The sequence below is a fragment of the Saccoglossus kowalevskii genome, chromosome 16 (genome assembly GCF_978046115.1).
Source record: "Saccoglossus kowalevskii chromosome 16, keSacKowa6.1, whole genome shotgun sequence".
Lineage (NCBI taxonomy): Eukaryota > Metazoa > Hemichordata > Enteropneusta > Harrimaniidae > Saccoglossus > Saccoglossus kowalevskii.
Genome location: NC_140656.1, coordinates 24923680 through 24937251, shown reverse-complemented (window position 1 = coordinate 24937251; position 13572 = coordinate 24923680). Strand labels below are relative to the sequence as shown.

Genomic DNA, 13572 nt, shown 5'->3' with positions numbered 1-13572 from the left:
GTCTTTTTGCTGAGGCAGTTATGGTTCACAACCATCACCAGTTCTCTTGTAGTACCTTATCTTGTATGCATGGTTCAACCATCATTGCGCCCTCTGTCGCTGGTACGAGCGGTTCGTTTGTTTGATATAGACCACTTTCCCGGAAGTCGAAGATGAGACGTTTCGTATGCGCACGCATGCGGTTTTGTGGTGTAACCCGGGCGTGTAACGTAAACTTGCACGCGTGAATTGTAAATCTAGGTGTACCAATCGACGTCACAAAAATAAAATTCCCTTCTATCGACTATCAGTAAACTTTCAGCTATGACAGAGCAGAAGTATTTTTGCACCCCAGTTTTTGCTAATTTTGCTACAACGGGAAAGTGGTCTATTAGTGCGCAATATAGTTTGGGTTAAGACAAAAATGACTCGCCATCACAGAACATATTCTTGAGAGTGTACATCGTTAAGTTTATGTCAGGTATACTATGATACTTCTTGATACTGACAGATGAGCAAAAACTATTTGGAGATGTTAACTTTTCATTGTTTAAAATAATTATTTATTATAAAATATAACATTTATGTATGTAAGTTGAAAGGATGTCTAACCTCTTACAATACAGTTTGATTGAAAACTTTTTATTGCAAACAAATAACATACAGACCGGGATGTTTTACAAAGCACAATGGAAAGAGTCCTTTATTTTTTCATCAAAAGTAGCGTCTTCAAATAATGCAAGAGAAAAAAAAAGGATATACAATATTTTCGAACTTCTCATGTGCATTTAAGACAATATACTACAAGAGTAACTCGATTAATTTGTTTTATAGATGTATTTGTACTTTATATTTTTTTACATTTAATTTTTACGTGTTTTTAGACTGTGTACATATTTAAACATTCAGTACCAATGACACCTTATGCACACTATACAAATAGATAAATACATAAATAAGTGCACATTAGTGGGTCGTGACAAAATCAGTGATGATCATTATGCAATGCAATGCGTACAACGTTCATCTGTCACAAATTCAATCTGTAAATTGCGTATGAATAAAAACAAAATATGAAATTTCTCCAAGCTGTATATTATGAGATTGTTACGAGGATACCTTAAAGTATGCACAAAGACAGTAAAGCGTGAGTCTCGCCAGAAAGTATTTACGCACCACACTACACGCAGTTACTACATACGATATCATTCAATAAAATAAACTCAATAACGGTTTGAATAAATATATTCTTATATGTAATATTAAACAATAATGAACGACCCGCCAACCCATAATGGGCGAAAGCTCACTTTGTGCGACATATATGTACGACTCGGAGGCTGTCGCATCAGACTCATGATCGGGGAACCGTGTTGACTGGGCAGCACTAGGTTTCCATACACACATTCCCAGGCCTGCGCCCTGGAGAGACCACGAAGACTGAGCGACTCACTGGGCGCAAACCCCGCAAACCCATCGTCTCCCGAGACGGAAAGATGCCTACTACTACTACTGTTCATAAAACAGTTTGAGGGCGCTCTATGATCCCTTCGTCGTCAGAACAGTACTGTGCATATACGTATTCATCTATTCTTACTTTTCTAATTATTGTCTGTTCATTTTCATGATCAGAAACAAACGCCCTCTATGTTTCATTTTTCTATTCAACAATATTATAGTTAACACATTTCTTCGCTATACTTTGTATTTGTAGTGTTTTGCGCCCCGAGTGTGGTGGTGGTTGCAGGGCACCACATTGTACATTCTGCGGGGAAGAGATTGGCCTCTTCGTCCAACTTGCACCGGTTCATTGCAAGTACCGTTCATTTTCTGTTGTTCATAAGACCCAATAATCGAACAAAATACAATTAATTAACTTTTGTATACAAACATTAATGGCACAAAAACGTATGTGAATCATGAGTAGGCATTCCACACGCATTTTCTACGACTGGTACGTGTCACGTGTACTACCACCTTAGCACGACGACTGCTGTCTTTTAACATCCCACCCTGCTTACATGGACTGTATATCGAGGGTTTATATCATATGGACAGACATCGTCACGGTCTGTCCATATAATACCCGATCAGCACAGCGCTATACGTAAGGATACCAACCAGGCAGCCGCCTAAAAGAGTTATTCAACACAGCAGATTTAATATTTTCAGCTATGTTAGCAAACGTTAGGCCATTTTCCAGCGTAAAACATAAATTTTTCAGCCATAAGCACTCTCATATCGGTCTTCGTAACCCCATGGAACTATATAGTTCCATGGTAACCCCAAAGTCCAGGTACAAGTCTGTGGCTCGTCCCAGACTGAGTATCCAAGCTCAAAAACCAGTGTGTTTATTGCCCTTTATAAAAGTATTATGGATAGACTCTTCAGTTGTTTCTCCTGGATCATTGTTTAAAAATGTTGGTAAGACTTTACTTAGAACTAAAATTATATTTTTTGTGTCAGTGTGGTTGCAAGTGCAAACATGGCGACCCTTGTGTTGCATTGCCCATGTTTATTTCGACTATTCGTTACCATATCATAACTAGCCTAAACAACAAATCATAAATACAGAGATTTCAGCCTCCTAACAGATGGGTGACATTTCTAACATTGAAAATTTGTTTACAATGTGATTAGAATTTGTAATTTTAAAGGTTTATTTTAAATATTGTTTATGGAAGAGCGCCCTCTAGGGAGCAAGAGTATAATTTCTTTGTTTGTTAAACTCGAGTATACAGTGAAGTAGGTGACCCAAAACCAGATTCAAAAAAACTTTAGTAGGATTATTTTCTTTTGAACCCTTCTCTCAAATCCTCTGGTGATTATCACGTTTTCTTTGATCAACAACTCACCCTGCAGAATCACGTTAAGATATAACCTAACTATTGAATCTATTTCCTGATTTAGTGCATCTACACAAGTACTGTGCGAGAGCGTGTAAACTGAGACTGTACATTTCTGAAATGAACATATAACTGATATAAACAAGGGATACTTCATGCGTGTCTGTACTTCCCCTTTCAAAAATTTGACACGGATTTTCCATATCTAACCACCAGCTCATTCAGGTTTGGTCAGGTCTCTCGATATCGATGGTGCACGAGTTTATCTCTCTTTAGACATGTGTACTAATGTTTTTTGACAGTTTATTAAAATCGTCCACGTATTTGCTGTATTTATAATGGCGATCAGCTTATTTCGGCAAATAGTGGAATAACAGATAATGTTTCAAATTACACATGTTGAAAAGACTCCTTAGAATGTTACAAATGACACATTGACAGGACTCCTTAGAATGTTACAAAAACACATTGACAGGACTCCCTGGAATGTTACACATAACACATGTTGACAGAACTCCCTAGAATGTTACAAATAACACGTTGACAGGAATTCCTAGAATGTTTCAAATAACACGTTATTCTGAAAGGACATTGTCTGAATCGCATGGTTTTTGACACTTGAGGTAAACATACTTCCCCACGAACCTGTGCAGGATTACACAAAGACTATGGTAAAATTCATAGATCTGATTGTAGGCACCTCTACATAATACACCCAGTTGTCAAAACTAGTTGGTCAAGCTATTTGGTCAAACTACATGTATTTAGCATGCATTTAATGTACATGCTCGACTCGTACATCCATTACTTTAATGTGTGGCATTAGGCCTCCGCCTTTAATATGGATCAGTCTGCGTAAAATATTGAAATCATTGTTTTGACTTGATGTCTTACCAGTTCACAGTTCTTCTCCAAAATACCTTCTTTTTTATGTTTTCAAACCTGTGATGGTTGAAAATCAATGTTATCGTAATATTACTGAAAACGCATCTTGCATTGTGCACACAAATATTACTGTGCATTTCACAGTGGCCGTGTTTCACAGCTGTGTAGTATAGTGAAACGAATTAATAGTTTTGATTGAACTAATTAGTTTGTTGGTCTTCCAGCACTCAATTAACCGATCATAAAAAGTCGGCTCACATTTTGACCGGAAGAAAATCTTCTACTGTAGACTTATCTATTTCATCTGTTATGCAGCTATGATAAGCATTGATTGGACAATGCATTGAAAAAAAAATATCTAGTATTTTCTAAGAGGAGACACTTAAATTTACGTACATTTGTATATGGAATCTGCCAAGGTTCATTTGTGAGCTGATGACTGAATAAAAGTACCTTTGCTTGCAAAGATGTAATGAATATAATAAATTGACATACAAATCTGAAAAAAAAAATAATTTATTCATAGTGTACTCTAACTTATATACATACAAGTTTTGTATTCATTCGAAATGAACTAATAGTGAATCCCTCAAAGCCCTTTTACTTCCAATAATTACCATCTTGTGTCCAACCATTTTAGAACAACATGAACATTTGATGTTGCAACAACATGCACAGAACACCATGGAAACCAACAACATGCACAGAACATTTGATGTTTTCTCTCAGACTGCATAAGGGGATATATATTCAACATTAGTAGTTGTTTCTGACAAGCACTTTAGTTATGGAAACTGTGATCTGTTGCAAATTCTGCAATAAATTTGTTACTTAGACAGCAGTAACTGTACAAGCCAGTGACAGTGTGAGGTAATTGACATTGTGTCTACAAGTCATAAATGAGAAATTTCCCAGAAGTAGGAGACCATTTCACAATTGCATTTTTTGTGCTCAACTTATAAATTAAGACAGTTGTTTTGTTGCAAAGCTATAGAATATGAAAACGAAACCAGTGATGATGAAGCTGTGACAACTCTTCATCACATCAATACTCTTTTAAAAATTTCATCCAAAAATATCTTATTTACGTGTAAGTCTCAAATAAAATCACTAATGTATCAGTTGTTGGAACTGTTTAATCAACTGTCCAGCAATGACCAGTCTTTGTATTTCGCTTGTTCCTTCATAAATCTCTGTTATCCTAGCATCTCTGTAATGGCGTTCAGCTGGCATCTCTGTCACATATCCCATACCACCTAGCACTTGAATAGCCTGTAATATACAAGACATAATTCAATGTTTGTATATACGCAATATGTTAATTGTTTGATACATGTGATTGGATTTTCAACCAAATTTATGTTTTGCGTCTATTAAATTCCTATTAAATATAATGGTCAAATATTTGTCTCAATAGAGAATTTCATAACATTATTATTATGGTTCACACCACTGAATGGTATACATCTCAAACAATATCAGTATATGCATGTACTGCATTTATAGCAGCGATACAAAAACTTCAGACTGGTTGAGAACAACTACTCAGTAAACTCCATAAGAATATTGACTGAAAGATTTTTTGGTACTGATATCAATAGAAGTGCAATAATTTTGCAGATTATTGATAATAAGCATTGGTGACCTTAACTGCAAATGCACAAGATTGAATGTCATGCCTAGTATAAAAGAGCATACGATTTCAATTTTAAGCATATTTCTGTAAAATTTCTGTCAGACATTCAGAGTTGGGCATGCGTTAAGAAGGTTATTACCTAATATCACTTATATCATAGTGCTGACTGATAATCATGGCATCGTGGGCTACATGTATAATACTATCCAGTCATCTTTGCTTTGCCCACAATGTCACTCATATCAACCAGCTCTAGAAACAAATGCCATCAGGTGATAACCTCATATATACTGTTCAGGTACAAGACTGATAAGATCAAGACTTTTACAACCAATGTTCAATTTAGAAAAATATAAGTATAATTATGTATTGAGAAAGAGTTGTGAAAGATATTTTTTTTTCACAAGATTTCAGTTTAAACAGTTTTATTTTAGGAAATCACAATCTCAATGGTAACCTGAGATAATTACTGATAGTTACTACTGTACCTAACCTATCAGGGTCAGAATCTACCCTGGCAATCAAATTTATTTTTAGATTTTCGGTCAAGAGCTGTAACCAATAGCCAATAGGAAATTATTTAGTAGTGTGTCCACCAGGTGGTTGTAAGTAAACTTTATTGACATTGTACCCTCTTTAGGGTATTAAATTGATTACAATAAAATAAATATGTAAATATGTTTTTAGAAAAAACATAAACAATTAAAAATAAATGATCAGATAAAGAAAAGTAAAATACAGTAATTACTAAAATAGCTAAATAATAGAAAAAAAAAATTAAAATAGTATCAGAATATATATGTATAATGTAAATATTATGAGGCAGCTGGTGTAGTAAGTTTCATGTTTTCTTCTCTTAAGTTAAAGCACCGATAAATGAATTTACCAAGTTTGATCCGTGTGTTTTCATTTTTGCTTTCTAGAATTTTTATTAAAAACAAATTTGATAAATGTTTGCGTTGCCAGTTTTTTTTGAAAAATTCATTTTTGATGTTTTTGTAGCATGGGCAGTGAAGAAGGAAATGTTCTTCATCCTCAATTAGTTGAGTGTTGCAATTTGGCATTTCCTTTCTGCTACGTTTATATTTTGATGCATTCCAGTCTCAATCTTAAGAGTGTGTGCACTAATTCTGAGTTTTGTCATGGCTGATCTGTGGTATGGATTTTTTACAACTAGATATTTTTCGAAGGAGGTGTCCTTTTCGAGTTGCCTATATGTGCAGAGTTTATTTTGATGATTAATTCCTTTGTTATCATCATGCAATAAATCAAATTATGTATTATCTATTTATAGAAAAACACATACAAAATGTTAACAAGTAACAAGTTTATAATGTAAAAGATTCTATGAAATAAAATACCTGATGTGCACAGAATGTGGCAGCTTCTGATGCAGCCAGTTTTGCCATGGCAGACTCCTAAAGTAAAAATATGTAGAGAATTGAGAACACGAGGAAAGAAACAAATTTTAGTGGTGAAAATTAAACCATACAATTGTTAAAACTGATGATTCTCAACTAAGTGACCAACCTTTGTGTATGGTTTGCCAGCATCCTTCAACATAGCAGCTTTCCATGTGAGTAGTCTTGCACTTTCCAGCCTCGTCTCCATATCTGCTAGCTTCATCTGTATGGCTTGTAACTTAGCAATTGGCCTTCCAAACGACTCTCTTTTCAATGCATACTCTACTGCACATTCCAAAGACGCCTGTGTGGGAAAATTTCATTTGATTTTTAAATGCATATTTTTCATTGTTACGTCTGTCCTGGTGGGAATAAACTTTTTTGCCAGAATGTTTTTTATATATTGTTTGCATGTTAATTGCATCGAATGATTCCAAGAGCTTTACAACTTCAAATGATTTCTAATTGGTCAATTGGTCTAGCATGGTGATAGGTAAAGTGAAAAATTAAAGTAAAGAAGTAATAACCTGTGCAATGCCCAATGCTTGTGAGGCAATACCAATCCTACCATCATCCAATGTCATCTGTCGGTAAAAGATAGATATATAAATACCATTAGATCTATAACATTATATAAGTTTTATAACATTTGTCACCTTTTCAATACATTTTCCCTCTTTTAACTACCAGGTCAGAGGTGAACAGTGGACCAGGGTACACTATCGCCCTAGCAACCATAGCGTGGGAAATTCTACATTGTGGAACGGCGAGTTGAACCTAAAAATTGAAGTGATAATATTGACTATCTCACCACCGGATTTGTTACTGTGAAACTTTTGTTTTTGATTTGAGACTGCCAGAACCACTGTTGGCTGAATATAGTTATTGACACAGACATCTATCACATCAACCTCCACAACTACTGAAGTTTTACCCCCATCTGTTATGATGCATACAATATTGTAATAGTTCCATATAACGACAAATGAGGAACTAATATGTGTTACTAAAAGACGATCAATGGCATTATGAAAATAACAATAGGTTGCAAAAAAGCTGCTGATAAATCCCTAAAAAATAACAAATTATGAAATGGCTGTGTGTTGATCATTCTTTTTCACTCACCATAGCAATTTTAAAACCAAATCCAGGCTCCCCAAGTAAGTGATCTTTTGGTATTTTAGCATCTTCATATATTAGGTATGTTGTGGAGGATGCCCGGATTCCAAGTTTGTCCTCTTTCTTCCCTAGTGAAAGCCCTTCCATGGGCTTGGGTGTGATGAATGCACTGATGCCCTGTAAACATATATGAAAAAAAAAAAGTTTATTCATCAAGAACTTAAAGGAACACATTAAACAAAAATTGATGTAATGCACAAGTTGAAATATGCAAGTCAAGCTAAAATTAGGAAATTAATTATCAAATTTTTGTGTTATTAGAACCCATCACCAACAGTAGCCTGACAAGATCGCGCGAGTTGCACTCTCCACGCTGCTTGAAACCCAACACACGACTGACAGAACAATGTAGTTTTTCACAATCAAGTTGCAGGAACGTCAAATAGTGACAGCCATCAAAGAGTAATCATTCATGGCAGAGTTTATTTGTTTGTTGACATAATGTGTGATGAGTTGCTGGGAAATTTCCATCTCGTTAAAAAAAAGTCTGATTTGACATGACTTTGATTGACGGTGTTACAATGACCACCAAAATGAATATTCATTGAAACTCATAGCAAGATGGCATGAACTTTGCAAATTTGCTGTATTGATCTTGCTGTTGAGACATACACTACTCGGACAGGCGTGGGGTCGAATTTCGTTCGACCGACGAGGGCACCACTCACACCTACAAGTCAGGCTAATCCAACAGAAGTGTACATACACTAAAAATGGAACAATTGTATGCTCAATAATTAAAATAAAACTTTTGTATGAGCTACAAACAAATGCAGAAATCTTGAGAATATCCTAACAACCGGTGCATAGTTCATGTCAATACATCCACATACTGCCTGAGCGAATATGTATTATCATTATTATATATCATATACATACAATAATTCAATAGGAGATACATGTAGGAGTCAACAATATGTCAACAAAAAACATTTTTCTCTGTATTAAAGAAAACTTTTGTTCAGGAACAACATTTAATTTCCATTCTGCATCCAATGTGAACAAAGGAAGGTGTACAAATTTTATGTAAATAAACTAGAACATGTTAATAGTTATTGACATAGTTTATCCCCAAATAAAGAACATTTCAAACAGGTGCAAATACGCTTTGAAGTTACTGTAATAAAATTATTTGGAATGCTGAATCATAATAATTGTTATTATATGTTTAATAGGGTATAACATATTATTATTAATCAAGATGGAGGAAATGGGGTTACTGTTAATTAAAAAATAGTCAAATAATAATACATTAAGTCCCATTTCTATATTACTAAATACTCTTGTTACTGGGCTAATTCCCAAAGTTCTAAATTTTGTTTTGCTATATAGTTAACTCCTATTACATGTATCAAAAGTACATATGCAACAGAGGCAAATGTTAGTAAACAAATTATGTTATTGTACACACTGACTCATGTACACATATACTACTTAGTGAGCAGGTCATTTACATATTAAATACTGTAGAATACTTTATTTTCGCTGGAATTAATTTTCACTGAAAAGGCTTTATGGGCGTTTTGCTTGGAATTTATTTTCACTGATTTTTCATGAGTTTAATGTGAAATACAGGAAAAAAAGTATATTCGCTGGATTTTATTTTCACGGAATCATCCCTTCAGCGAAAATAGCGAAAATAAATTCCAAGCGAAAATAAAGTATTCTACAGTAAATGCACTACTAATATAGGCATTACGGTATGTGGACTAATAGACACAGCACCACATTCCTACAACTAGACTGTGATTTACCTTGTGTTTGAGAGACTTGTCTGTGGTTGCAAACACAACAGCGGCTTCTGCTTCAAAGCCATTGGTTATCCAGGCTTTGGTTCCATTCAGCACCCACTGATCATTCTCCAGTCTGGCTGTCGTTGAGGCAGCACCAGCATCACTTCCATTACCTAGTGTTTTGGCATTTACATAACCATTAAATGAGTCATTAATGTAGTATGGATATTCTGGTATCTATGCAAGTATATCAGAATATCTATGGAAATAAGAGACGTATACTTTTATTGAAAAAGACCAAGCAATTAAGCAACATAGATGCTTTCAAATGAAAAAGCTCCACAAATGTGGGAGAACCAATTTCATTATCTAGATATCCAACTTTTCATCAGTAAAGGATTATGGGTAAATTATGACATGATAGCTACTTTTGTGAAAAATTGAGAGAACAATTTCCATCCCATAAACTGCATCAATGCTTTTAGAAGAGCTTTTTGTCACTCTCTAGCTATTCGCAAAAGGCAACCCCTACCCACTAATTGCACTATAATTTCAGATAAACAAAATTACTATAACAATAATTATGGCCAATAAACCCATTGCATTGTCATGCAAATGTATTTCCATTATTTATAATAGGCATCTAGGGAAATCTCTCTTGGGGTTGGGGTGGGGGTGGGTCGGTTGGATGGTGAGTGGTTTAAAGTCAAATCTGGGGATTGTTGTGTCATTTACCTGGTTCACTAAGTCCAAAGCATCCAACTCTATCTCCATTTACAAATGGTGTTACATATTTTTCTTTTTGAGCCTCTGTACCATAATATAACAATGGACCAAGATAAAGACTCTATAATAGGGAAACAAATATTTCTTCACATCACACACAATGCATCATATTATAGACACAGATGCCTTACAACAGCTGAGAATTCTTCTCACTTAAAGCTACGCTTGAACTTTCAAGAGAACATTTTAGGTTATTGATATGTTAATAAATTCTACTGTATCTAAATGTAATTTAGTGTGAAAAGCTAGAATACCGACAGTGTGTAAAAGACACGTTGCATGTATTTCCTGCCATCATTTTTTCTCTCAGTATTTTCACATGTCAAACCCAGATCAGATCATCTATGGCACCATGCAAATAACTCACATTATTTACACTCATAATAACACCACATGAAGCACAGCCTCGACTAATCTCCTCTATGGCTATTGCATAAGCTAAGTAATCTAATCCAGTACCGCCATATTTTTCTGGGACATCTATCGCCATCAGGCCAAGTTCACCCATCTTTTTAATCTGAAGAAAGACAAAATGTTACAGAATAAAGCTGCATAAGTTGCGTTAATTGGCAGTGGAATATGACATTTAGCAGGCGAGAATAACAAGAAATCATTTATGACAATGATAATCACTTTTAAATTTTAGATTTAAAGATTTTATGAAAAGGTAAAACCAGCTAAAAGAAGCTTGGGAGTTAAGTTTTACTCAGATTTTAGAATATTTAGAAGAGAAAAATGTTTTCATCATTATTTTTTTATTTTTGCAATATGGTTACACTCACAACAATTCTCGTCTTTGTAAAGATCCCAATGAAGTACACCGCTACAATATTTTGGGGTTTTTCTGACTCACAAAAATAAGTCTTTTGTGAAAATATAGCATGAGAATGTCTGTCATCACCAAAGGACAAGAACAACCCCAGACAAAATGCACATATTTTTTTTTTTATGAACCTTTTTTTGTTAAAATATATATTGGGCCATATAATGTGCAGTTTACCTGTTCTACTGGATACCTGTGTTCTTTGTCCATTATAGCAGCTACTGGTTTAAGCTCATTGTCAGCAAAATCTCTGCAAGTCTTCCGAAGCATTTCATGTGTTTCCGGCAGACTGGCCATGGAATGTACACTGCGATGTGTGTGACATCCTAGAAATTGTAATATAAGAATGATACTTAAAACGATACTACTTGAGATCTACATATATTGTACTAAATCAGTGCACCACATGTTACTACATGTACCATGAAATTCATGCCTTCACTTTTATGTAGATGCAATACTTGATTTATTAAAAGCATGTAAATCAACAGTTGCATTTATTGTACTAAATATTGAAATGACTTTTTACAACTATAGGCGCATACATTGCATTTCGGTATGCACCTGTGCTATTAATAGAGAGACTTCTATACATACACATGGTTTAGATCTGAAACACCTGGGTTCTTATGCAAGTGAAACATATATTATTTTTAGAAACTTAATTTTTTGAACATTACTGGGCCTGCATGGTGGTCGCGCAGTGTTTGATCAAATGCCTTGCTTGTTTACATATAATTCAAACATGTACTGCATGGCAACCATCGCCTTTCAAATTTATTCTGATTATTTTTTTAGTTTTCAATGCTAAGTAAAATTGCATGTGTGATCCGCTCTCTAAAGAATGCACTACCTAACAAGCTTTTGTAGAATGTCATCAGGATGAATCAAATAAATATTTTCCTTGTAAGGAACAAAAATCCTCTCACTACTATTTATAGTGGCATGTACTAGTAACATCCACCAACAGAACTAAACACTTAAAAGCCCAGGTATACTATAAATAGGCTCCTAAACAATAGGGATTATTTCCTTGCTCGTCACGCTGTAGTAAACAGCTCCAGTCAATCTCTGAGTTTCTCAAACTTACAAGTCGATTATGTCATGCCAAAGTAGATGCATGTGACTATGAATATCACAGCAGTGACTGTGTATAGTATTTATGAAAATAAATAGTGTACGAGCTGAGATTTTGGGGGATAAAAGTAAAAAACACGAACCGGGAAAAGGGACGCACTACTAATCTTGAATAATTAACTACTGTCAATCAAAGTCATGTGATGTTGAACCGCTGAAACAGGATGCGTCTCAGGCTATGCAGGTGATTAACAACACTCGTTAGCATAGCCACACCTCCAATTCACACTTGCCCAGGGCAAGTGAATTGGGCCTTTAAATAAGAAATAGAAACACTGGGTCAACAGTTATTATTATTTTGGGAAGTAATCAAAATATTGATTTTATGCAAATGCTTAGAAAGAATCATTCATATGCAAATTAGCTATGATCACCAATGTTGTATTTTCTATTTTCATTTATTTATTTATATGTTGCAAATGACTTGCACTTAGTTGTATTAGGGAGAAGAACTCTGAACACCAACTTAGATCATTTTTTTTTTACTTTTAGTAACCCAGCTTAAATTTAATTTTTTATATTTGTAGTTACCGGTGAATAATGATTATGTTCTCATGAAAACCGAGGAAATTTAAAAAAAAAGATAAAATAATCCTAATTGTTTTTTTTTTTAGCCTCAGTTTACTGAAAGTGAAAACAATCTATTGGGATACATATATTGCTTTTGTTGTGTGAATTGCGAATTCACTGTCAATTATATTACAAATAAAAAAAAATACAAACATAAAACAAAATGTTGACCTATAACATACGGCTGTGGTTTCGCGTTGTTTTTGAACAACGCATGACTTATCTCTGTGTACATGTTTGTTGTTCCGGCCACTGGTCCAGGAACGCCGCGGAAGAACGCATATGTACGTACGTGCCCTGTGACTCCTTGTCAGGTACATGTAAACACACTATTGGAATAAATCAATCGACTGTCATACATTGTAGTAAAGAACAAACAATTGTCAACTCGAGTACCAGTATGAATATTGTCACTAACCCATAATTCGCTGAGAAACAGCATAATAATGTCTCGCGTTACACAAACCACCTCGCAGAGCAGCCATTTTGCTTTTAGTTCATGACCTAGTTTAGACTTGTTCCAAAACAATTTATTGACAATTCACGTATTCAATGTTTTATAAAATTTTAATTGATATTTATAATACATAATATA

The 13572-nt window shown here is 34.6% G+C and overlaps 1 protein-coding gene across 1 annotated transcript; it reads right to left on the bottom strand.

Annotated features, from left to right (window-relative positions):
* Window positions 1-4208: 4208 nt before the first annotated feature.
* Window positions 4209-13480, bottom strand: LOC100372351 (short-chain specific acyl-CoA dehydrogenase, mitochondrial-like). Its single transcript, XM_002730348.4, has 10 exons — window positions 13396-13480; window positions 11448-11596; window positions 10815-10964; window positions 10397-10508; window positions 9683-9834; window positions 7875-8045; window positions 7277-7333; window positions 6877-7053; window positions 6708-6764; window positions 4209-4982 (listed from the first exon to the last, which is right to left on the bottom strand). Exons 1-10 carry the CDS (start codon window positions 13460-13462, stop codon window positions 4821-4823), a joined length of 1254 nt encoding a protein of 417 aa, XP_002730394.1. The 5' UTR covers window positions 13463-13480; the 3' UTR covers window positions 4209-4820.
* Window positions 13481-13572: the final 92 nt, after the last annotated feature.